The sequence below is a fragment of the Hyaena hyaena genome, unplaced genomic scaffold (assembly GCF_003009895.1).
Source record: "Hyaena hyaena isolate Hyena2069 unplaced genomic scaffold, ASM300989v1 scaffold_454, whole genome shotgun sequence".
Classification (NCBI taxonomy): domain Eukaryota; kingdom Metazoa; phylum Chordata; class Mammalia; order Carnivora; family Hyaenidae; genus Hyaena; species Hyaena hyaena.
In genome coordinates, this window is record NW_024081086.1 from 97,959 (window position 1) to 123,737 (window position 25,779).

A 25,779-nucleotide genomic window follows, 5' to 3' on the forward strand; every position below is an offset into this window, starting at 1 on the left:
GGCATCCCACTTAGAGAGTCTTATTTGTTCATGGGAACAAAGCTCAGAGAGCAGCTTTGCGCCGTCGCTTGCATACAGTCATGTTGCTGTGGATGTGAAATTGGCTTAAGAGAGCCCCATGCGAGTTGTCATTACAAACACAAATCCTACACTTTTCGGAAAAAGGAAGTCAATAAGATGAACACCTTTAAGCTGATGTTTGAGGCGTGAGATCACTTTAGGGAAAATGAATCCCAACAGGAGGGCTCTAAAGAGAAGTAAGACTTGAAAAACATCCGCAAACAAAATCGCAGCTCTTCCTGGAGGATCTAATTCTAAATGAAACAAATTCTCTATATTATCTGTTAAAAATGTCTTTTGGTTACATGTATTATTTTTTGCTTTTAAGATACAAGAGGGTATAAAATTGAAGGGCTTCCCAGTATATCAGTCCTTGTGATATCCCTAATTTCTTGTGTTGCTCTCTTTTACTGAAGTGTACTAAAGATTGACAGTAGACCAGAATACAAAGTGATTATAATTTTTTTCATGTTTTCAACCAATCTTGTTCACGTAAGAGTTAAATGAATTTTCTCTAAATGATCGTCTAAGTCTTTAATGGGTTTTGATTTGGCATAATTCCTACACGCTCTCAGTGCAATACTCTTTAGGGGCTGGATTGTAACGTGGGGGAATGCAGGTTTCACAAATGAAGTTACTTCAATCTATCTATGAAGTATAAGCCAGAGCATTATTTTAGGACCTTTCTAAGGTTCAGAATCTCTATTGCCCAGAACAATTTTAAGGATCTATCCTGAGTTTTTAGGATTTAACTTGTAACTTTGCTTTGTAAAAACTAGGTATAGGATGGAGCCTGGTGCTGAAGGATTGGAGCAAACATATTGCATATTGTTATGGATGATATGGTTGACCATTTCATAAGAACTTGTGACTTTTGGGTAATGAGCTGGAGTTGAGAATGAGGTAAGGTTTTATCTTCAGAAGCCGGAGGGAGGTTCAATTTACTTAATACTTTTCAGCAAATGTCACTGGAGTAGTTTAGCCCAGAACCAATGCTAAACACCATTTCCATTTACTCAGTGTGAGTGTTATAGGAAACAACTTATGGGCACTAAACACATTGATGTAAACCTAAAAATTCATTTAAAACTGGCCTTAAGTGTAAAGCTCATTTTAACAATTTTATTACTCTAGCTCAGATAAATACATAATTTAAATAAGTATAACTAGTTAATTAATGTGTAAATAGTATGTGTCCCAAACAATGTTTGAGAGGACTCCCAAGTAATGAAGCAATTAACATACAATAAAGAGAAAAGTACAAGTAGAAAACTCTGTAGTAAGATGTTATTCTACTCATTACTTTAGGTATCACCCTTTCTCAAGGATCACTTAGGCTAAAAGAACATACTTATGATATGAGTTTAACATTGAAGCATTTCAAATCTTGATGAAAGCCTTAAAAGTAGAAGTTTTGAATGCATTAAGTAGTTCAAGTTTTTTCTCCAGGCACAGAATTTATTTGACCAATAATACTTCCAGTGAATAGTCGGTGCTTTGCAAAAGAGAACTAATCAGTTTCCATTACTGTTTCATTTTTGAAGGCTTTAAAATCAGTGACCGTATTAGCCAGTTTTCAAGGAATGTGGTTCAGGCTTAGGGAAAGTCTCTTGACAAAACTTTTCCAGCTGTGCAGCCAGCCGTGGCCAGGCCACCAGAACTTTCTGCAGTAGGACAGCCCAGAGCACCCAGACACACGGAAGGAATGCCTCATAACTGCCTGATGCCTTCACTGCTGCATCTCTTTGTTTCCTAGGACGTGGAGAATTCTGCCGGTTCTTTTTTTTTTTCTTAATTTTTTTTATGTTTATTTATTTTGAGGGAGAGACAGAGCGTGAGCAGGGGAAGGGCAGAGATGGAGACACGGAATCCAAAGCAGGCTCCAAGCTCTGAGCTGTCAGCACAGAGCCTCACGTGGGGCTCAATCCCACGAGCCAGATCATGACCTGAGCCAAAGTTGGATGCTTAACCGACTGAGCCACCCAGGCGCCCAGTGTGGGTTCTTTATCAACAAAAGATCATTATTTGCTAGTTCAGCACCCTCTGCAGGAGAGGTTCATTTTTCTCTCAACTACCCCCACGTCATATTTCAAATTCTCCTTCAAAATACAGTTCCTCTGGGCAAATCCATGACTAATTGACTCATCACAGATACTCTGTTAAACCAAACTACAAATTAAATGAAATTATAAAGGAAGGGGCACAATTGGAAGAGCACCAGACTCAAATTTGGAGACTAGGCCTCCAGTTCTGGTTCTACAACTTGTTACAAGTGTCTTACATTGACTTGCTTCGTCTTGACTGAATATCACTTCCCACACATCACTTCCCTAAAATGTAGCAATGTGAATTATATACAATCAATATACTGATATCTAATCAATACATAAAATATCATTTATCAAAAGAAATATTTATCAAATATATAAAATATCCATATCCATACATGTATGGATAATTTGCAAAGACAAAATATAAAATATAAGATTATATATACTGTATAATAATTATAATTAATAATATAATAGTTACATTATATAATTAATATATTAAGATTATACAATCTCTACATAATATATAGAGGGATTATATAATCTTATTATTTTTTTTAAATATATTTATTCTTGTAGTTGCATAGTGTGTTGGGCTGGGTTCTAGACATCTGGTTTTGCTCCCAGTCTTTCTATTTCGGATGGATCAACCAGAGAAGAGACTTTTCCAGCTATCAGAGAGTTAGTGGAGTACCAGAAACAGAGTAGTGTGTTTAGTGCAATAGAGTACAGTAATATTATGTACTTTAAATATTAAAAGCTCTGACAGTTTAAAGTATATATATGCATATATACATATAATATTTCATGTCATCTGGATATGAGGTCAGCCTTGGAGACAATGTCCTTTACAGACATTATCTTCTTCATAGATTCATACAATTTTTTATGTTCACATCTTCACTATACAGATGAGAAAACTGAGGCCCAGAGAATTAGGCCCAGGTTCCAGACGTTTCGTCCATCCAATTTGCTTTTACCACGTCAAACTCTACACATAGATAGGTGAGCAGTGACGATAAAGGCTGCCCCGATAAAAGCGGGGGTCTTCTGAAAGCAGTTTTCCTAACAAAGGCTCACAGCGGGGCTGCTTCCCAGGTCCGCTCCGGGGCGGGTCACTCCGGCCCGCCCTCCGTCTGCTGCTGCGCGGATAAATGCGCGGTGGTGCCTTGTGGCCCGGGGCCCTTCTCGGGAGCGCGGCGGGCATGGGTTGCGGCGCGAGCACGAAGGTGGTCCCGGCGCCGCCGGTGCTGCCCCGGGTCAAGCAGGAGGCCCCAGGCTGTGGTAACTCCAGAGGCGTAGAGCCCGGGCCGGAGGCGGCGGCCGAGGCGGCTCGCAGGATGCAGGTGGCCCGCTTCCGCGCCAGGTTCGATCCGCGTGTCCTCGCCAGGTAAAGCGCCAGGTTAGGCACTGGCAGAGGGGCTGGCCTGGGGCTGGGTTGAGGAAGGTAACCACAGAACGAGGTAGCCTTAGACGGGCTTCTTTTCTGCTGCTAGGCCCCAGATGTCACTAAATTCTTTCTCTGCCCTTTTGAGATGTAAGTCTTCCATAACCCAGGAATGCCATTCCCTTTGAAATGTAATCATCGGGCCGCTCTCTCCCGCCTCTGTGGGAAGGGGGGAGCCTAACTTCTGTGAGCCCCAATTGGCAAACACAGATGGCCTAGTCACGTTGACTTCGCCGCCTAACCCTAACCTTCCCCGCCAGGCTAATGTGCCCTACTATTTTCCATTAGCTCGCCCAGTGCTGAAAACTCTCTTGCCTTTTGTTTAAACAGTTTAAGTCAGTCTCCCTGCCCTACTGCAGTAGTTTTGACTCCAGTTGGAAGAGTCTGGAATAAAGTCTTCACTGGTTTTAACAAGTGTCGGGCAAATTCTCTTTGACACCTCTGAGCAGAGAGGGCAGAGGATTTGGAAAATTCTAGACTGAAAGTGGAGGAGGAACAGCAGCAGGAAAGGGAGGGGATCCCTGAGGAAGGCCTCTCAACCCCTACAAGGCTGATGGATGAAAGCTTTGCCATAGATATGCTGAGGCTGGGTCCAGACAGGCCTTGGTTTGTGAAGTATCTTTGCCACATTCTGGAAAAGAAGACCATAATTCGTGGGATAGAAACAAGTCTTTGAGGGGCGCCTGGGTGGCTTAGTCGGTTAAGCGTCCGACTTTCGCTTAGGTCATGATCTCGCGGTTCGTGGGTTCGAGCCCCGCGTCGGGCTCTGTGCTGACTGCCAGCTCAGAGCCTGGAGCCTATTTCAGAGTCTGTGTCTCCTTCTCTCTCTGACCCTCCCCTACTCACGCTGTCTCTCTCTCTCTCCTAGAAATAAAAAAAAAAAAAAAAGAGAGAAAGAAACAAGTCTTTGAATCAGCCAGACTTGAGATCCACTCCTGTCTCTTCTCATGTGTAACTGAGAATGTTCCTTAGCCTTTCTCCCTCCTCAGTTTTTGCCTCTGTAAAGTGGGACTAATAATAGTATCTATGCCATATGAGTGTTGTGAGGATAATTAAAGTCATAAATGCAAATTATTCTGCACGTTGCAGGGCACAAGCATTTATTTAGATATTAGTGCAGTACTTATTATTGTCTTCATAAGGCACATATAGGACTTAGCTGACTCTGTAAGAAATGAGCAAGGATGGCGGGTTGGTTGGCCTGAAAAATAGCTTCCTCAGCGTGTACCATGTTGGACACGTAAAGAAAATCCTCTTGCACTCTGCAGGGCTTGGTGGGTGGCTCCACTGGCTTCTCAGGGACACTTCTAGCCCTAGAATTGAATGCTTACTTCATCACAGTGTTGTGAACAGAGTCTATGCCGAGCCATTTCCTGGCCTACTTGGGAACTTCAAATACAAAGATACCTTGTGGATTAGTCCAGTAGCTGCTAAGCTTAGAGACAAAGTTGGCTGATCCGATTGAACTTGAATCAGAATGGACATGGCATCTTATGACTAAACTGGTTAGATGGTAGCTCTGGTCACGTGTAGCCAGAGAAATGAGGCTGCTGTGGTCCCAGTCTTCTGCTCTCATAACCCCCATCTGCAGAGTAGTCCCGGTCCTTTAGGTGTGAAGGGGCGTAGAGGTGGAGGGTCACGACACTATAAGGGCTCTAGCGACTAACTCAAGGCTCTTTCCCTGATGAGAAGTCGAGTCCCAGAAGATTCACTGACTTGTCGAAGTTAGAGGCAGAATTGAGTCTAGAATACAGTTGTCTTTCTTCTCCATTGTCAACCCACTTATAACTCTTGCAGAATGGAGCTGATAGAATTCAAGTCTGACTATATTCACTTTCTTCTTGGGAGTTCATTACAATTGCTTCTATCAAATAGGTTGTGACATTATTATCATTTCCATGTGTCATTTTTTATACATGTTCAAAAAATCCCCAGTTTGTAGCAGCTGAAGTTAAAGTGATAATTTCAATTTCTGTAATTTCTAGGATAATATACAATTTCACCACCAACAAAATTAACTTTAAGACTGCTCTGTTGGGTGATGGGGAAGAGTGGAGGAGAGGAAGGCATGGAATGGGCTTGTAAATGCCTTCTCTGATGCTTGATTTGATCCTTAAAAGTTTTCAAAATATATGTAATAGTTTGGAGACAATATGTATTCAATGAATGATTCTTTCATTAAACAGTTATTGCTGTTTCTTCTGTGCCGGGCACCGCATAAGGTCTAGCCACTCAAGTCAAAAAAATATCACCATCCACGGCCATCAGGGTCTCACAAGCAAGGCTACAGTTACTGGAATATGTTATGGGACATTTGTTATTCAATCTGCAACCATTTATTTCCACTACTCTACATTTTGGCTTAAAGCCTGTTTCCTTCAGTGCCAAATTACTTGCATTTTTTTCAAGTATTTGGTATGAAGGCCCCTTAACAGTATTGAATAAAGCTCCTTTTATTTAAGCAAAAGAGTGTAGTTCTTCAGAGATGGTAATTCGTCTGATAGCTGATGATTAATTCCATGAGCAAATGAATTTGTCTGCAGTTTTGAGGGCAGAGTGATAAATGAGTATCTGCAAAGTGCTTTCAACCACATTAGAGGAAAACGTAAAACTTGTAAAATTTGCAAAGCAATAGAATTTGAAATGCCTGTGATTATCTTCAAAATCAACCTGAAAGTGCATGTGAATATAAAAGCAAGGTTGGAAAGATAAGAGGTGACAGAATCCGTTTAAGATGAGTAAATTGTTATCTGTTTTGATAAAGTAATTGGCCAGAAAACTAAATGCACTGCATAGAACAAAGCTGTTTTCAGTAAGCTGGGATAGCCAAATGCCATTTTTATCCAGTAAATACAGGAATATAAGGAACAGATAGTTGGGGGGGATATTACTGGAAGAATAAACTCAGTAAAAAGAAATAAGGCTATTTAAAGCACAGATTGAGATTTGTATTTGAATCTCTGGTATTGAGTATGCAACTTAAAGAATTACCTTTTCCCTGCGTACTCCCTGAGCACATTTCCATTTGCTGGCATCCTTTCCTGGGGGAAGTTTTAATAAAGTGGAAGAGCACCAAATTCCAATACAAGTAAGGTGACCTGGGTTCTCATCCTCAGTCTAGAACTTTAACAATCAGTTAGCTAGCCTCATCTTCAATTTTCTCATTTGTAAAATGAGGGGTTGGGTTAAATCATTCTCTAATGTTCTTTCCAGCTGTAAATTCATAGTTCTAAGTCTAGCACTTTCTCAACATTTGTTAAATAGAAGGTTAAACTTGATAGAACTCTTAGATGGGCATAGACATTTGCACAGATAATTCAAATTCAAGATCACCAGGCTTTGGAATCCTAGCTGACCTCCTGACCTTTCTGAGAGATAATTATTTTACACATTAACATATATCCCATGTTAAAATTCTGTTTCCAGTGCAAGTGCTAGTGCAGAGGGGCAGGTGGGAGTAAACTGGTTCTAACACCAACCCCACCAGATGTGTTTACCTAATCAGTGGTTATCTATTAAGGTGCTACTAGGATGAGATCAGCATGTGCCTGGGACTGAGGGCTCACAGTCAAGTAACCAGAAGAAAATTCTTTGTATCCTGTCTCTTGATATGATTTCCTTCTTCTTATGAGAAATTACAAACAGGATTAAGCTTCTTTTTTTTATTTTCTCCACCTGGTTTGGTTGTTGTTGTTGTAGAATAATAAAAACAAGTGTTGTGGGGAAGAAAGAAAATGGTAGAGAGCAATCCTAAAGTTCTTCAATGAAATTTTGGTGAAATACATTTGAAGGGGTTAGATTTAAATCCCATCCATTTCAACTACAATCTGTGTGGCCTTGGGAAATGTCTTAACTTTTTTTATTCATAATTTTCTTACCTGAAAAAGGGGGATAGTGTTATATTAACCAATACAGGTAATGTCAGAAGAATTTTTTTTTAAATAGATTTTCTTGCACAACGATAAATGTATAATAAATGGTAACTAACTGTTGTTATAAAGACTGTTGTTTTAATAGTTATCTTTCCACCAACTAATTATTTTTATATCACTTACCTGCATTTCAAAGAAGGATCTGGAGAGGGTTTCGAAAGTAATAAATACAATTAAGCCATAATGAACAAGGGAATTGGATGAGGGGATATAAAGATAAAACGAGCTGATGAAAAGCACCAACTTAGAGAATTTTAAGGATCATCAGTTCACAAGGTAACAGATTTGGCTTTTCTTCCAATAGATATGACATCAAGGCTCTTATTGGGACAGGCAATTTCAGCAAGGTTCTCAGGGTAGAGCAGAAGACCACCAAGAAACCTTTTGCAATAAAAGTGATGGAAACCAGAGTGAGAGAAGGCCGAGAAGCATGTGAATCAGAGCTCACCATCCTGAGGCGGGTTAGCCACCGTTATATTGTTCAGCTCGTGGAGATCTTTGAGGCCCAGGATCGAGTTTACATGGTGATGGAGTTGGCTACGGGAGGAGAGCTCTTTGACCGACTCATTACTCAGGGATCCTTTACAGAGCAGGACGCCGTCAGAATTCTCCAGATGGTTGTGGATGGCATCAGGTATCTGCATGCATTGCGAATAACCCACAGGGACCTAAAACCTGAAAATCTCTTATATTATCATCCAGGTGCTGAGTCGAAAATTTTAATCACAGATTTTGGTTTGGCACACTCTGGGAACAAAAGTGGAGACTGGACAATGAGAACACTCTGCGGGACCCCAGAGTACATAGCCCCCGAGATTTTGCTAAGGAAACCTTATACTAATGCAGTGGATATGTGGGCTCTTGGTGTGATCACCTATGTTTTACTTAGTGGAGTCCTGCCTTTCGATGATGAAAACCACACAAGACTTTACAGGAAGATTCTGAAAGGCAAATATAATTATACAAGAGAGGTAAGAAATCATTTTAATTCTTATTAAGTTAGTCTATTGCAGTTTCTCAACCTTAGGACTATTGACATTTAGAGCTGGGTGATTCTTTACAGAGGGGTAAGCCAGGGGATGGGAGTGGGGCTTTCCTGTGCTTTGCAGAATGTTTAGAAGCATCCTTGGCCTCCACTCCAGCCTCTATACACTGCTGGTAGGCACTGGTAGCTACTGATATCTAGTAAATACACTAGATTCAACACCTTACTAAAGTTGTGGCAACAAAAATTATCTCCAGACATTGTTAAATGTCCCCTGTGGGGCAAAACCACCCCTGGCTGAGAGCCATTGGTCTAAAGGTGGCAAGAGCCTTGATTACTGTGTTGTCTGTGGTCAGCACATGGTAATGATAATTAAGTAGACAAGTTAGTTTATCTGCAGTTTTGTTTTTTGTTTTTTGTTTTTTTATCAGCTGAGTAGACTAATGTGTACTCAGAAACTCAGCATGATGCTTGGATGTTTGGTGGGAGATTCTCTCTGCCTTGAATCTAGATGATCCTAAGCCCTTTGTGTGATGTAATGTTTCCTCAGTGAAATGTTTAACCTCACAGCTTGTGTAAAATGTATCCACTGTTTAAACTTGGAACTCCCAGTGTTCATGAAGGTGTTCACTTCTTGTTGTTTTGGGTAGAGAAGGAAAGTTGTCAATGCTTGTGTGTCGAAAGCCTGACAAAGGGGAAATTCACTTCATGTTTGGCAAATGACCAAATATATTATCTGTTTAATTACAAAAGGGTTCTTTTGCTCATAAAAAAATATTGATAGTTTGATTATATCTACTTAAGTTATAGCATTTGTATGTATAACGTCTTACACAAAATCAAAAGCTTAAGAACAAATATAAATATTATATTTTCTATACTTTGACAGAGATTTAATATCTTTAAAAAAATTTGTTTTTATTTATTTCTGAGAGAGAGAGACAGCATGAGCAAGGGAGTGTCAGAGAGAGAGGGAGACAGATCTGAAGCAGACTCCAGGCTCTGAGCTGTCAGCACAGAGCTCAACGCAGGGCTAGAACCCACGAACCATGAGATCATGACCTGAGCCAAAGTCGGACGCTTAACCAACTGAGCCACCCAGGCGCCCCTGACAGAGATTTAACATCTTATTGTACATGTATGCATTATAAAAAACTCATCGAAATTGGTAATTGAGAACTATGACTTACATAGGGAAGTAGGAAAGGATGGGGGGAATTCACACACAATTCAGTACCATTGATTATTAAAAATTTGAAAAATGTTCAGCCTCACTAATATCCAAAAAATGCAAATGAAAACAGTCTTTAAAAAATTTTTTTATATCAATGAAGTTTTAAAAAAAACTCTTCAAGTCAATTCATTGTTGCTAAGAGTACTAAGAGATCTAACATCTCATTCACTGCTGGCAGAGAGAAAATTTTACAGATTTCTTGGAATGTAGATTGAAATATGCATCTGGAACTTTTAAAAGTTTATATATTTTGATCTGGTAATTCCATTTCTAAGAATCTAAGGAAATAATCCCAGATGCAGCAAAGGTTTCAGTATAAAGACGGTCATTGGAGCTATAGTTACAAAAGTGGATAATTGAAAAAAAAACCTAAAAGAATATTTACGTAAATTATGGGACATCCATACGATAGAGTATGATAGTCTCTAAATTAGGCATGCTTAAAAAGTTGTACAGATAATAGAAAATGTTCACAGCATACTAGTGAAATAAAAGTGAAAATAAAAATGCAGAATACAAACTATGTATAGAGTATGATCACAATCATGTGGAAAAATGTATACATAGGAAAAAGGCTTAAAAGAAATACAGTAAAATGTTAATAGAGCTCATTTCCTGGTTTGGGGGATTATGGATCATTTTGGTTTTTTTTATAATGTGGTTTTTTAATAATTTGAATATCTTTGTGTTTATGTTGTTCTTTTGTTTACAAAGAATATGTATTTCTGTTTTGGCTCTGTGACTCTTCTGTTCTATGTAATGCTGCGTGGAACTGCAGTCATTGGGGCTTAACTGTGATGGAACAGCAATGACGGTCCTTCTAATGTCTGACATCTTGATGAGGATGGCTGGAAATGTGGGCTCAACTAGGTCACCGGAATCCTTATTCCCACTCCTCTCTGTGCTTCACAGGACCTTCTCTTCTTGGGGGCTTCTCCATGGAGTCTCTCCAGCAGAGTAGTCAGACTTTTTACAGCTTGTTTTAGGCTTTCCAAACAGGAGTATTCCAGGAGGGAGACAGTGGAGGTTGCCAGTCCTCTTCAAGGCTGGGCTTGGAAATAGCACTGCATTACTTCTGCCTCATTGTCTTAGGCTAATCCAGATTCAGTGTGGAAGGAGACTACATACAGTATGGCTGTTGGGAGTGTGGTTTATTGGACCATATTCAGACAAGATATCACTATTGCTTTTTTAAAGTGCAAGAATAATAAGCAAATATCTTCAAGAAGTCCTTTTATCATGTTTAATTCAGAGGGTTTCTAGAGTTGGGTTCCCCTAAAGGCCGAGAAACCAAAGAAGATGATTCGTATTTAAGTGACTTATTAAGGGTAAACTCTCAAGGAGACAGGTAAGGGAGCCAGGAAAGCAGGACAGGAAAGGTGAGGAGGGCAAGGCTGTAAAGGTCAGCCTCATTCTGCAGGGAAGTATTCTTTTTTTTTTTTTTTAATTTTATTTATTTATTTATTTTTTTAATGTTTTTTATTTATTTCTAGGAGAGAGAGAGAGAGAAAGAGAGAGAGAGAGAGAGAGAGAGAGACAGCATGAGCAGGGGAGGGTCAGAGAGAGAGGGAGTCACAGACTCCGAAACAGGCTCCAGGCTCTGAGCTGGCAGTCAGCACAGAGCCCAACGTGGGGCTTGAACCCACGAACCGTGAGATCATGACCTGAGTGAAAGTCGGACGCTTAACCGACTAAGCCACCCGGGCGCCCCTATTTATTTTTTTTTAAATGTTTTTTTTTAAATTTATTTTTAGGAGAGAGAGAGAGAGACAGCGTGAGCAGGGGAGGGTCAGAGAGAGAGGGAGTCACAGACTGAAACAGGCTCCAGGCTCTGAACTGGCAGTCAGCACAGAGCCCGACGCGGGGCTCGAATCCACGAACTGTGAGATCATGACCTAAGCGAAAGTCGGACGCTTAACCGACTAAGCCACCCAGGCGCCCCTGCAGGGAAGTATTCTTAAGCATTCTTCCAACCTGAGGCAGGTGAGCTGGCTTTCACCTCTCTCTTAGTCATTGGGGGTGATGGTGGTGGGGAGCTGATGATAAATTTTTACATTCTCTGGGGCTCAAAGGCAAGTAGCTCCAAAAGCCCCAGAGTGGTCACTGAAAAAATCAAGGTATTGGGTTTTAGAAGCAAAACACTCCAAGGGTGCCTGGGTGGCTCAGTCGGTTAAGCATCCAGCTTTGGCTCAGGTGATGATCTCACAGTTTGTGAGTTCGAGCCCTTCGTCGGGCTCTGTGCTGGCACTCAGAGCCTGGAGCGTGCTTTGGATTCTGTGTCTCCCGCTCTCTCTGCCACTCCCCCACTCATACTCTGTCTCTTTCTCAAAAATAAATAAACATTAAAAAAAAAAAAAAAAGAAACAAAGCTTCCAAAGGAAAGGAGTATGGGTACATACAGAAAAGAGGGACTCAGGGTCCGTTTGGAGCACTGACATCATCTCCATGGTGCATGCTCTGTTTCTTGAGGAAATACCTGTTTGTAGCCCCAGATATCATTTAACACAGAGTAAGACGGTGGCTGCTTATAAAATGTTACTGGATTTATATCCTGTGTTTGTCAGGTACCCATGTCCATCATATTAACATTTTCTTATAATATTACCAAGTGTCTTAGTCATCTCAAGCTGCTATAACAAAATACCACAGACTGGGTGGCTTAAACAATAGAAACTTATTTCTCACGGCTCTAGGGCCTGAGAAGTTCAAGACCAAGATTCTAACAAGGTAGGTTTCATTATGAGTCCTCTTCTCCTTGTAGGCTGTTGCCATCTCGTGGTGTACTCTCCTTGACCTCTTTGTGTGTGTGGAGAGAGAGAGATGGGGGGAGGAAGAGGGGACGAACTCTGTGGTGTCTCTTCTTGAAAGGCCACTAATCCTATTAGATCAGCGCTCCACCCTTAATGACCTTATTTAACCTTAATTACTTCCTTGGAGACCTCATCTCTAAATACAGTGTTACAATGGGCTAGGGCTTCGACACATGAATTTTGGAATGACACAAACATTCAGTCCATAACATCAAGGAAACACATGTTGATAGATGTAGAAAAGCATATCACATTTTCTCTGTCATCATATCATTGTATACCTACCACTTATCAACAAGCCTAGTAATTTCTAAATGCACCAATTTTATTTAAATACCAGGGTGACCATTAATTCTGGAAGCATAAGTGTTGTAGACAGAATTATAGTCTTCCAAAGATGTCCCTATTCTAATATCCAGAATTTGTATGTGTGTTACCTTACATGGCAAAACAGAACTTACAGATGTGACTAAATTAAAGATCTTGAGGTGGGGATATTATCCTGGATTATCTCGGTGAACCCAAAGTGATCACAAGGGTCCTTACAGTAGGAAGGCAGAAGTGTCAAAGATAGAGGAGATTTGATGAAGGGAACATAGATTGGAGTGATGTGCTTTAGAAATAAGCCAAGGAATGTGGGCAGTCTCTGGAAATTTAAAAAAGCAAGGAAAAAATTTTCTCCTGAAACCTCTAGAAGGAACACAGCTCTGCTGACACCTTGATTTTAGCTTGTAAAACCCATTTTGACCTGCAGAACTGTAAGATAATAAATGGGTTGTTTTTTAAAGCCCCTTTGTCTATAACTAAAATTCCAAGCGTGACACATAGTGTGAATCATTTCTTTTCTCTAGAAATTTGGTGAAGAAGTGCAATAAATAGGACAAAACTTCCAAAGATTTAAGTGCTGTATGTCTTATGATGAAGAAGAGTGATGTGTTTAATATATATAGCAGGGATGCGTAGGTGGCTCAGTTGGTTAAGTGTCGAACTCAGGTCATGATCTCATGGTTCTTGGGTTTGAGGCTTGAATCAGGCTCTGCACTGATAGTGCTTGGGATTCTCTTTCTGCCTCTCTCTGTCCTCCTCCTCCCAAAATAAAGAAAATAAAACTTAAGTGTGTGTGTGTGTGTGTGTGTGTATATATATATATATATATATATATATATATGTAGCAAGTATTTTGCTAGGTACTTGGTATATATATGTATATATATATGTATATATATATACATATATATACATATATATACTCTGACTCCACCCATGTATAAGCAAAATATTAGTTATGATATTAAGGTTAAATTCTTCTTGATTTTGATGTGAATTATATTCCTTTTCATGAAACTTTGATGAGCATTCCATCTGTGTTATTCTTTCCCTTCTCTGAATAGTGTTTAGGATTATGAGAAATGCCTTTGTTTTGACATTTAATCTATATGTCATCTTTCTAAGACATTGTTGGCTCTTTGAAGGCTGGGATTCTACCATATTTTCCACTTTTATCTCCAATAGAGAAGCATTTAACAAAAAATAAATGCTTTTTAAAAAATTATTAAGAGATTCTGATTTATAACTACATGGGTAAATGCATCTCAACTGTAACTGCATGGAGCATCAAATTCAAATTTTAATTCATAGTAAGGAGGATTTCAGATAACTAATATCTTCAGTTGCTAAATTCATTAGATTCATTCTGGAGCATTAGTGTGGTTTGGAAAGGTACATTTACTCTACTTACTGGGCTTTGCAGGGTAGAGGTAGCTCTCCTGTCCAGTCGCTTCCTGCAATTCTCAAGGAGAAACCAGGTTGGAAGAACACAGCACATGGTCAAAAAGAAAAAAAGTTATCTATTGTATGAAGGAGGCCTTCACTTATCTACTTTATTACCAGTACCATCATGATGGCTTTCAGCTTGGTGGCACAGCTCATGCTCAAGATAGTAAGTAAAAGACTCATTCACCATTTCTCCCAGAGAAAGTTGGAAAGCATCCTTGTGTGGTCTCCACCCTTCTTGTCAGGCCTTCCTCAGGCCAGGAAGCATGCTCAGCTCTGGGAATACCCATATGAAACTACTCAACGACCCTGCTCTTTGATCAAGTGATCTTGTCTACAGACCAAATATTCTTATGTATCTCTTCAAATGTAAGTGCTCTGATACGTGTAGGAACAAAGGCTCAAAGACCATGGAACAAGGGAAGACAGCCTCTTACTACTTACAAAATTTGGGTCAGATTTCATGAAGGAGAAGACATTTATGCTGTGTCTTAGAGGAAGTGTAGGAGTTTCTGAAAGGGAGATTGGTACATTCCAAGTAGACAGAACAACATATACAAAAACACATAAAATGTTATATGTTGCATAGTGAAAAATAAGAATTTTAGACCATTTGTGTGCAGGTGAACGTATATGTATGTGGGTATTTTGTAAAGCCGTGTAGTGTAGTGGTTAAGGGCACAATCCAGAGCAATGCTTGCTGGTTATACTCCCAGCTCTGTCATTTACTAAGTGTGTAACTTAGGGCATATTTCTTAATTTCTCTGTATCTCAGTTTCTTAATTTGTAAAACAGTAATAATGATAGTGTTTACCTAACAAGGTGATTGTGAAGATCAAATGAGCTAAAAGATGTCAAGTGCTTGGAATAGTTTCACATATTAGTACATAGTGCTATCTTTGTGTTAGCTATTTGCACTACCATTACTATGAATATGGGATACAGAGGGACTACAAGTTTGAATTTTGCTTAAATAAGCTCAGTGCACACTGTACTTACCCAGTACACCATTTCATCTTTTAAATAGAAGAGTGAGAAAAGTGTGGTGTTAACATTTTAATGCTAATGATAAATTACACATTCTTGCCAAGGAGTTGAGAATCATATATTATTGTGTAATTATATTGTACTATATCACATAATCTTTTTTGGTGTGAAATAAGTTGATAATAAAATGAGTCTTACAACCATATTAGCTATCTGGCAAAGTTAAACACTGGTATCAAGTATATATTTTTTAAAAATCCCACATGGATAGTGATAGAAAATGGTCCCCATGTACTTAGATTCACCTATGATTGCCATACTTGTAGGGAAAAAGTTCACTGACTTACTCCCTGAGAAGTAACATATCTGATGGGTTTTGCTCAACAGCCATGACCCTGATTTTCTTTCTATATCCTCATCTCCATTAATATCTCTTATTTTTTCTTTGCTATACTTCTTTTCCATACAGGTTATTAAGTAGGAAAAAGTGAAAGGAGAGCAGAAGATTTGGCTCTTTAATTCCCTTTTATTCTCTTTCCATCATGCCTAGAATTTCAATAATGAAATGAACCACAGTTCAGTTAGGTCATAATTCCTGTAGTTTGGTTCCCATTCCTGTGGTTTAGTTCTTAAAAACTTATGTTCACAAAAATGTGGTATTCAACTTTTTAAATGATATTTTTACTTTAGAAGTTGTTTTATGGAAAATACTTTCAATGGTTATAAAATCTATCATAATGTACTTCATTTTCTGCTTATCACTTTTTTCATCTCCTCTCTGACTTAAACAGTTATATACCTTCTTCCCTTAAATTCAGTCACAGTGAGGGGTACCTGGGTGGCTCAGTCAGTTGGGCATCCAACTTCAGCTCAGGTCACGATCTCAAAGCTTGTGAACTCAAGCCCTGGGTTGGGCTCTGTGCTAACAACTCAGAGCTTGGAGCCTGCTTAGGATTTTGTGTCTCCCTCTCTCTTTGCCCCTCCCCCACTCATTCTCTCCCTCTTTCTCTCTCTCCCCCTCTCTCCTCCTTTCTCTCTCAAGAATAAAAAACATTAAAAAAAAAAAGCAATCACAGTGAGTGTTTCTTAGAATCAAAACTATATGCATTACCTTTTTGACTGTGTAGATGTTACCCTTCGTATAAGGGATAGTGATTAGAGTGGAAAGTTATTATCTGTTTCTTTGATTATGTTGCACTTCTTGACCTTGATATCATGAATGGAATTCATTGAGTTGAAGAGAAAATGACTATTTACATGAAGTTTTTGCAAACCTAGAAATACTTTGTTTTAAAGTTATTCTTATGTTGTTTATATTCTGGTTTATGAGGTTTACAATAGGAACTAGTTCTAAATATATATTATATGTGGGAGACTAAATCAACCATTAATTTAGGGTTCAAATGCCAATTCAATTTTTTGTCACTGTTACATCCTTGAGTGCTTTGAAATGTGATAAGTGCTCAAACAAATTGGGCTGTATCCAAATCGTCTTTAAATTTCAGTGTTTTTCTTCTAAGAAGAACCAGAAGCATCATTTGTCTCAAGTCAAGAACCCCTTCACTCACAAAAATATTCTGTTTATGAGCCTGGTGTAAGATCGAATTGTCTCTTTCTCCATTTGTTTTCAGTAGATGTTACCTGTAATAAACTTGGGTATATCTCTTGACTTTTTCCAGGGTTTACAAATGCCCCAATAGGTAAAGCATTCTGAAATAATAAATTAGCTTTGTCTCTGAGTAGTTTTAGCTTTGGCAAAGATAAAACACAATTTTAAGTCTGCTTTGTAGATTGGGAAGAAAAAAAGTTTTAATTTTAAATATTTATAACATAATGTACAGAACCTCCCGCTTGCTGAGCTGAGGAAGAGTGATTTCACCAGTCTACAACTGATAAAGTCATGGAGAGTTCATTGGAACTTTTGGACACATTTACATAAAATTTAATTGCAGAGCTTAAGTGAAATCCTACCAAGGCCACACACTAAAATTAAAAGGAAGAGAAATGCTAGTCAGAGAACTGTCATCAGTAGACGTTTTTAATAAAAACTACTATTAAAATCTTTTTTAAGTTTTAATTTTTTTTTATTAATCTCTACACCCAGTGTGGGACTTGAACTTACAACCCTGAGATGAAGAGCTGCATGTTCTTCCGACTGAGCCAGACAGGTGCCTCTAAAAGCTACTGTTATTGAGGAGATAAATGCTACTTTGAGTGCTCTTAGCTCAAGGATTTGAATGGCAGCTTACCATCTACTTAAAAATAGATATTTATAGTTTTCTAAAACTCTGTAATTAAATCCTTCAATAGTTATTACCCTATATTTCAGTAAGCTCTATATTTAGCAAATTTTAACATTAATTACAATCCTTAAAATTTAAGATGTTGAATCTAAACTTTTAGGAACTGTGTATATTATGTGTGTGTGTGTGTGTGTGTGTGTGTGTGTATGTTTGTAGGGTCTAGCTTCTTAATAATGACTTTTACTAGTGCTTTTCCATGGGCATTTCTTCAAAGCAACCACATTATGAGTAATTATTCATCAAGAAGTTGGAAAGCACAAAATTAAAATCATTCCTGACTTTTCTGTTTAAAGGTGAAAGAATCAAGACATCAATGGAATATAAGCTACCATCTCCCTAAATTCCCTTTAGTCTTCCAAAGTGAATAAGTAGTGCAATTGTTAGTATTACGTTTTGGTTTTATACCTTCTTTTTGTTATTGTTGTTTTATACAGTTCTGCCTATTTCTATTCAAGAGGACAAATAGGCAAAGAACCAGATAAGGAAAGGAAGAAAGAACAAAGGGGAAAAAAAAGACTGAATTGCTCGCAAATTTTACAATTTATTTGTAACTAAATTAATTGAATGATCTTGGGGTAAAACAAAGGGCTACCATTTTCTTTTTTGTAGTTTGAAGTTTTTATTTAATTCTAGTTAGTTAACATATAGAGTAATATTGATTGGAGTAGAGTTTAGTGATTCATCACCTACGTATAACACCCAGTGCTCATCCTAACAAGTGCCCTCCTTAATACCCATCACCTATTTAACCCATAACCCCCCTACCACCACCACCTCCAGCAACCCTTAGTGTTTCTCTATAGTTAAGAGTCTGTTTTATGGTTTGCCTCTCTCTTTTTCCCACTATATTCATCTGTTTCATTTCTTAAATTCCACATATGAATGAAATCATATGGAATTTGTCTTTCTTTGACTGTCTTATTTGACTTAGCATAATACACTGTAGCTCCATCTATGTCATTGCAAATGGTGACATTTCATTTTTTTTTAATGGTTAAGTAATATTCCATTGTATAGGTATACCACAACTTCCTTATCCATTCTTCAGTCGTTGGACATTTGGGCTCTTTCCACATTTGGCTATGGTTGATAATGCTGCTATAAAAATTGGGGTGCATATATCTCTTTGGATCGGTATTTTTGTATCCTTTGGGTAAGTACCTAGTAGTGCAATTGGTGGATTGGAGGATAATTCTATATTAATCTTTTTGAGGAACTTCCATAGTGTTTTCCAGAGTGATTACACCAGTTTCCATACCCACCAGCAGTGAAAGAGGGTCTTTGTGTCCTTGCTAATATCTGTTGTTTCCTATGTTGTTCATTTTAGCCATTCTGACAGGTGTGAAGTGATATCTTATTATAGTTTTGGTATGTATTTCCCTGAAGATGAGTGATGTTGAGCATCTTTTCATGTGTCTGTTAGCCATCAGTATGTCTTGCTACCTTTTGTTGTACTTGGTTCATTACTTCTTAACACAGAACATTTTTTTGAGGATATACATTTATCATGATAATAGTAAGTGGAATTGGTATGAGAGGTTTTAGATAATTTTTCATCTTTCGGTTCTTTGAATATAGCCAGTGGATGTGTCCACAAAACAACTAAGGAAGGAATTACGTTGTGATTTAATAGTCATAAGAACCAGATAACAAATATACATGATGCTTTATATTTTGAAAACCATTGTTTACATACTTGATCTAATTTGGTTCTAATAGCACTCTTGTTAAAGAGATATGATGATCCCCATTTTTTTGATGAGGAGACTGAGACCCTATGTTTAGAGGTAGACAGCCTGGACAGCCTGTCTAGTTCAGATCCACTTGCCTCAATCCCAGGAGTTTTCCATATTAAGGTGGGTTAACAGGCTGACTGATGACAGTGTCTCCTAGAGACTGCCGAGAAAAGCCAAACAGAGGAATTTTGAAGCAAAGAGTGGAAATGGCAAAGTGGCTGTCTAGGCTGGTGAACAGACTGAATGATGTCATCAAGTGAGAGTTTGCCCAAGATATGACTGTGATTCAATGTGAGGTCTCCAAATATTTTTTTTAAAAAAGTAATCTCCATATCCAGTGTGGGGCTCGAAGATTAAGAGTTACCTGCTCTACTGAGCCAGTCAGGTGCCCCTCCAAATCGTTTTTGTTCAAAGAAATGTGAGCATGCACACTCAGTTTTTATTCATTTATAAAATATATACATACACGTATATTTATTTCATACTTTATACAACGGAAACAAAATAAATTTTATATTAAAAAGATAAAAATAAAATAGTTCTGGCAGTTTTTTCTATCCCTGTCATTTTCTAATGTGTAATATGTAATTGACTCCTAGGTACTCTCCAGTTGTTCTTTATGGCTCAGGAATCTTGTCATTTATAGCCCGTGTTTGAATAATGCATTTTGGCTGAAGAACTTTTTTTCCATGTTACCTTATTTTCTGCAACTGCATTTCAAGTGTATATTCATTTAGAGTCATCTTAATGAGCTCTCCATAAATCTCACTACACATATTTTATATTTTCCAGAAAGATTCAGTTGCTTGTCTTATAATGTTCCATTGGAGACATCTAATTTAACCTTGAGCCTAGATAAATGTGTCTGGATCCAGAGCCAAATAGATGTCTAGCCAAAGCAGAGGATATGCCATTGTGAGTGTCAGCCACTGATGTACTTTGTCTAGACATGCAGTGTTTACATTTTATTTTCCCTGTGTTTGAGTTTTTGGCAAATGTATTCATTTATTTCATACATTTTATTTTGGGGATAAATATTTCTCATATCTCATTTACCTAAGTAAACTGAAGGAAAATAAAAGAGCAATTCCTTTACTGGTTTCTTTTGATTCCAATTCTAGGTTAATAGAATATTAAGAGTTTGGAGACTGTGATATCTGATTAGATTCTGATTTGTCCTTACATGAGGACAAAGACAATAGGTTATAAGGATTTCCTTATCTTTCTTGGGAGATAACTTTTTTAAGTTTATTTATTTATTTTGAGTGAGAGAGAGAGAGAGAGAAAGAATGAGCTTGTGCGCCTGTGCATGCATAAGTGGGGGAGGAACAGAGAGAGAGGAAGGGAGAGAATCCTAAGTGGGCTCCACACTCTAAGTGCAGAGCCCAATGTGGGGCTGGATTTCATGAACCATGAGATCATGACCTGAGCCAAAATCAAGAGTCAGATGATTAAAAGTCAGTGAGCCACCCAGGTGCCCTGGGGAAAAAAAAAAATACGTGTTAACCAAAAATTGCTGCTAGAGATACAACAAATGTACCAGCATTTTTCTCAATGTTTTTCCTTTGTAGATGACAAGGAGTACAAACCTATAGTTTTTCCCTAGATACATGCTATGTATTGGTAGATAATGCAGAAAACAAATGTAAAGCAACAGCTGTCTTTTCTCTACCCTCACAGAAATCACTATGAATTGCTGCCATTGTACTTAAAGTATGTGCAAAAGCTGTAAATATTGCCAGAATAAATCCCTGAACCATCAACTAGCTGGTTGTACATATTACCCCCTGCAGTATCTCAGCTACATGCTGAATCCCATTTGGAGCCAGCTGACTGGGACAGGGAGGGCCCTGTGTGTGTTGAGGAAATGCAGCGCAGGCAGATTCTTTACTGAAGTGCTCTCTTTGTTCTCTCTGGAGGCCGTGGAGATGGAGGCATCCTAAGTCTGGAGTAAGCTTTCAAAGGGAAAGAAAAGTTGATGATTTCTCAATCCATCCCACTTTCCACTCTGGTTCATTCTTGGAGTCACGGGGACTCTACGAGATGATGAGAATGTGGAAAATTCTAACCCAGTCCTGGTGTACTTCATGTACATCAGCTGCTTTTCCTTGTCCAGCTTACATAAATGCGACGTGGAAACTCACATTACTAACTGCAGCACCCTGGACAGATTTCTGGAAAGGAATTCTCAGTCACTGAACAGAAAGTTTGGAAGAGAATTTGTGTTTGTTTTTTCCTTTTGCCAAACAGATTTTTTTTTTTGCTTCTCTCAAAAGTGGATTTTCAGATTCGCTATATATTTAATAATATAGTATTTAATTTGCTTATTTGAAAAAGCCTTTTGGATTTGATATGCATTGATTTATGTAATTAAGAAGGTTATTCTCTATGTGTGTTTGTGTGGTTTTATTTTATTTTATTTATTTTTCCTTCCCAGCCTTGGCCAAATATTTCGCACTTGGCAAAGGACTTTATAGACAAACTACTTATTTTGGAGGCTGGTCATCGCATGTCAGCCGTGCAGGCCCTGGATCATCCCTGGGTGATCACCAGGGCTGCAGGGTCCTCCATGAAGAATCTTCAGAGGGTCATATCCAGGAACCTCCTGCGGAGGTCATCTCCCCACTCTCGGAGTCCTGAATCTGCACAGTCTTCTAAGTCTCAGTCTTATCACAAATCAAAGCATGTGTGGAGCATGAGACACTTAAGGGTAGAAGAATCATCACTGTCTGCACTTTTGTAAGCAGATAACTTTCAAAATCACTTTACCCAATTTTAAGGCAGACCTATTAACTTCATTAAATGCATTAGGTCAATAGGGAACGTCTCATCATGGTTAAAGCACCTAAGTACGCTCCACAGACACAGGAGGATGTGGTTATTGTTGGATAATGTTCACCTTCACTTTAAACATTTTTTGGTCTGTAAGTTTTTTCTGTGTCTCCATGTATTCCTTAAAATATATTTCTGTAAAAGATAAGTAGTATGGTAAATACTAAATATATTTATATAATTAGAAATAGATGAAGAAGGGGAGCCCAAGTGGCTTTGATTTTGGCTTAGTTCATGATCTCACAGTTTGTGAGTTTGAGACCCCACATCCAACTCTGTGCTGATAGTGGGGAGCCTACTTGGGGTTCTCTCTGTCCTTCTCACTTTGACCCTCCTTTGCTCTCTCTTTCAAAATAAATAAATAACAACTTAAAAAAATAGATGAAGAAAATCTCTCAAAAATTGATGATTAAATAAAATATGAGATAATAGGAATAATGGATATGTATGTGAAGAAATGATGCATCAGAGACATAGCAGGATTAGTTAGAAATGGGGAATAAGTGTACTTATACTGAAATTACTGATTTATATTTAAGACAGTTGTATGGTATTAATAACCATTAGGTAAAACTCAAAGTAATTATAAACATCTGTTGAGTTCACATTTAGTTTGCAAATATTAATGGAAATTGCTCATTATGAGGCATATAAAGAAACTTAGTTGGCAACAAAGCCAAAAATAAAACAGCGAAACTTATCTCAAACTAGAATTCTTCTGCACAGCAAAGGAAACAATTAACAAAATGAAAAGGCAACCTATGGAAAGGGGGAAAATGTTTGGAAACCACATATTTGATAAGTTAGTCTTCAAAATATGTAAAACACTATATAAAAAGAAGACTCATTAGTAAGAACACCAATAACCTGATTTAAAAAATGGACTAAGGACTTGAACAGACATTTTTCCGAAGTAGAGATTAAATGGCCAACAGGTACAGGAAAAGATGCTCAACATTACTAAACATCAAGGAAATGCAAATCCAAACCATAATGAAATATTTTTTTGCACCTTCAGGGTAGCTATTATCAAGAAAACAAGACAACAAATGTTGGTGAGAATGTGGGTAAAAGGGAAGCCTTGTCCACTGTGGGTGGGAATGCAAAATGGTGCAGCCACTGTGGAAAACAATATACAGCATATTAAAAAAAACAAAAAATTAAAAATAGGAATATCACATGATCTAGCAATCCCACTTCTGGGTATTTGTCTAAAAGACTTAAAATCATGATTTGGAAGAGATATTATATTAGCAAGGCTATGTTTATGGCAGCACTGTTCACAAAAGTCAGTATGTGGAAATAAGCTAAATGTCTATTGATAGATGAATAAAGGAAATACGGCATTGCATTGACATGCAATGGAATAGTACTCAGCCTTAAACAATAAGGGAATTCTGCAGTATATGACAACATGAATCAACTGGAGGATGTCATGCTAAGGTTAATAAGCCAGTCACAGAAAGACAAACACCATATGATTCCACTTAGGTGAGGTATCTAAAATAGTCAAACTCAGAATTAAAGAGTGGAATGGTGGTTGCCAGGGGCTGGGGGAAGGGGAAATGGGTAGTTAGTAACTAATGAGCATAAAGTTTTCGTCAAGTGAGATGAATAAGCTCTGAAGACCTGCCACCCAACTTTGTATTTAGAGTAAGTGATAAAGTATTTCACACTTAAATTTTGTTAAGAAGGTGGGTTTCATGACAATAAATTTTTTTAAAGGAATCTATAAAGATACATTTTCTATCCATAAGAGACTCACAGTTTAATTGGGGCATTATTCATTGGAAAATGGGAGTTTTGCAGAATCAGACAGTAATCATTTTGTTCTAGTATTAGCATTTATCACGCACCAGAGCTCACAAAGCAGTGTGTGATCATCTTGCTACATTTTTCTACTGTCAGCTTTTTCTGGGTAGCACAGGTTTCTTCCAGAATCGTTATTTTATTTTAAGTAGACTTTATGTCCAGCCTACATTGGAGCCAAACATAGGGCTTGAACTCACGACTCTGAGATCAAGACTTGAGCTGAGATCATGAATTGGACTCTTAACCAGCTGAGCCACCCAGGTGCCTTCTTCTAGAATCATTTAATCAAATATCTTGATGGCTCTAACTATCTACCATCGAATAATTATAAATGGCATATTAAAAGAAGTGAGCTCTAAAACTCAGTTCTCTGGGAAAGGTACATATGGTCTTATCCTTAGTTCAATTAAGTTTTGTAAAGTTATACAAAGACTGAAATATTACTTTTAAGTATATCTGTAGGGCAGTCATATGAATGGATAGAGTAAATAACGATTCATCATTTATATCACTTAATTTGTTTAATGAAGTACAATAATAAAATGCTAGAGTGATATTTTCTTTAATTATAAAATTAGTGTTAATTTTTTATTTTCTTTTTCTCTTTTAGGTTTCATAATTGCAGCAATTGAACATGATATATAAATATGAATATATAATTAGTGTCAAAAGTATTTTCACTATAAATTGTAATGCTGCATCACATATGGCAGACCATGGATTAGTTCCTTTTCTATAGAAAGAACTTACAGAGTCTTTAAAAAAATAGGAAAGTGGGCAAATATTTTGGCAGGTAGTTTACAAAAATACAAATGGCTAATGAATATGTGAAAAATGCTCAATTTCACACCTAATTAAAAAGAAAATTAAAACAACAAAGAGATAATCATTTTTCATCTATCAGATTAATGCAGTTTAAAACGTGAATAATACTTTTGGTGAAAGGTTACAGGAAAGCAGGTATTTTCATGCTGCACTGAGGAGTGCGATCTGGTTCTACCTCATAAAGGACCAATTTGGCAGCAACATCCATTCAAAGTAAAAATGCATTGATCCTTTGGCCTAATAGCAGCGTTTCTAGAAATTTGTCCTACCCATATTCTTGCCAAAGTGTGCAAAGACATGTGTGCAAAAGAATATAAAACATTGTTATTTATATAAACAGGAATCATAAATAAACGTCCATCAATAGGGAACTCAAATAAAACATGTTACATTTAAGCAAGGTGGTACTGTACATCAAAAATGACACGGTGGATCTATCTTTTGTTATATGATACGCTATTGTGTTATAGTATGATCTTATTTGTGTGTGTGAAAAATATATTCAGAAGTTTGAAGATTTGTAAGAATTTGATAGAGATAGTGATTATCTCAGGGGAAAAAAAAAGAAGAGGAAGTCCATGGTAGAAGGGAAAGGTTTCTTTCTTTATTTTATATCTATTTCTACCTCAAAAGTAGAGTAACAAAAAAACCCAAAAAACAAAACAAAACAAAAAAACCAGGGGCACCGGGGTGGTTCAGTCAGTTGAGCTGCTGGCTCTTTTTTTTTTTTAACTTTTTCAACGTTTATTTATTTTTGAGAGAGAAAGAGACACAGAGTGCAAGCAGGGGAGGAGGAGACACAGAATCCACAGCAGGCTCCAGGCTCTGCTGTCAGCACAGAGCCCGATATGGGGCTGGAACCCACAAGCCACGAGATCATGACCTGAGCCGAAGTCAGACATTTAACTGACTGAGTCACCCACATACCCCAAGCGTCTGACTCTCGATTTTGGCTCAGGTCATGATCACACAGTTTGTGAGATTGAGCCTTG

At 37.9% G+C, this 25,779-nt stretch overlaps 1 protein-coding gene across 1 annotated transcript; it reads left to right on the forward strand.

Moving 5' to 3' along the window:
- The first annotated feature begins 3,316 nt into the window (after positions 1–3,316).
- On the forward strand, positions 3,317–22,061 carry PSKH2 (protein serine kinase H2). Its single transcript, XM_039253470.1, has 3 exons — positions 3,317–3,501; positions 7,795–8,461; positions 21,756–22,061. The coding sequence occupies exons 1-3, from the start codon at positions 3,317–3,319 to the stop codon at positions 22,059–22,061; spliced, it is 1,158 nt and encodes a 385-aa protein (XP_039109401.1).
- The last annotated feature ends 3,718 nt before the right edge of the window (positions 22,062–25,779 follow it).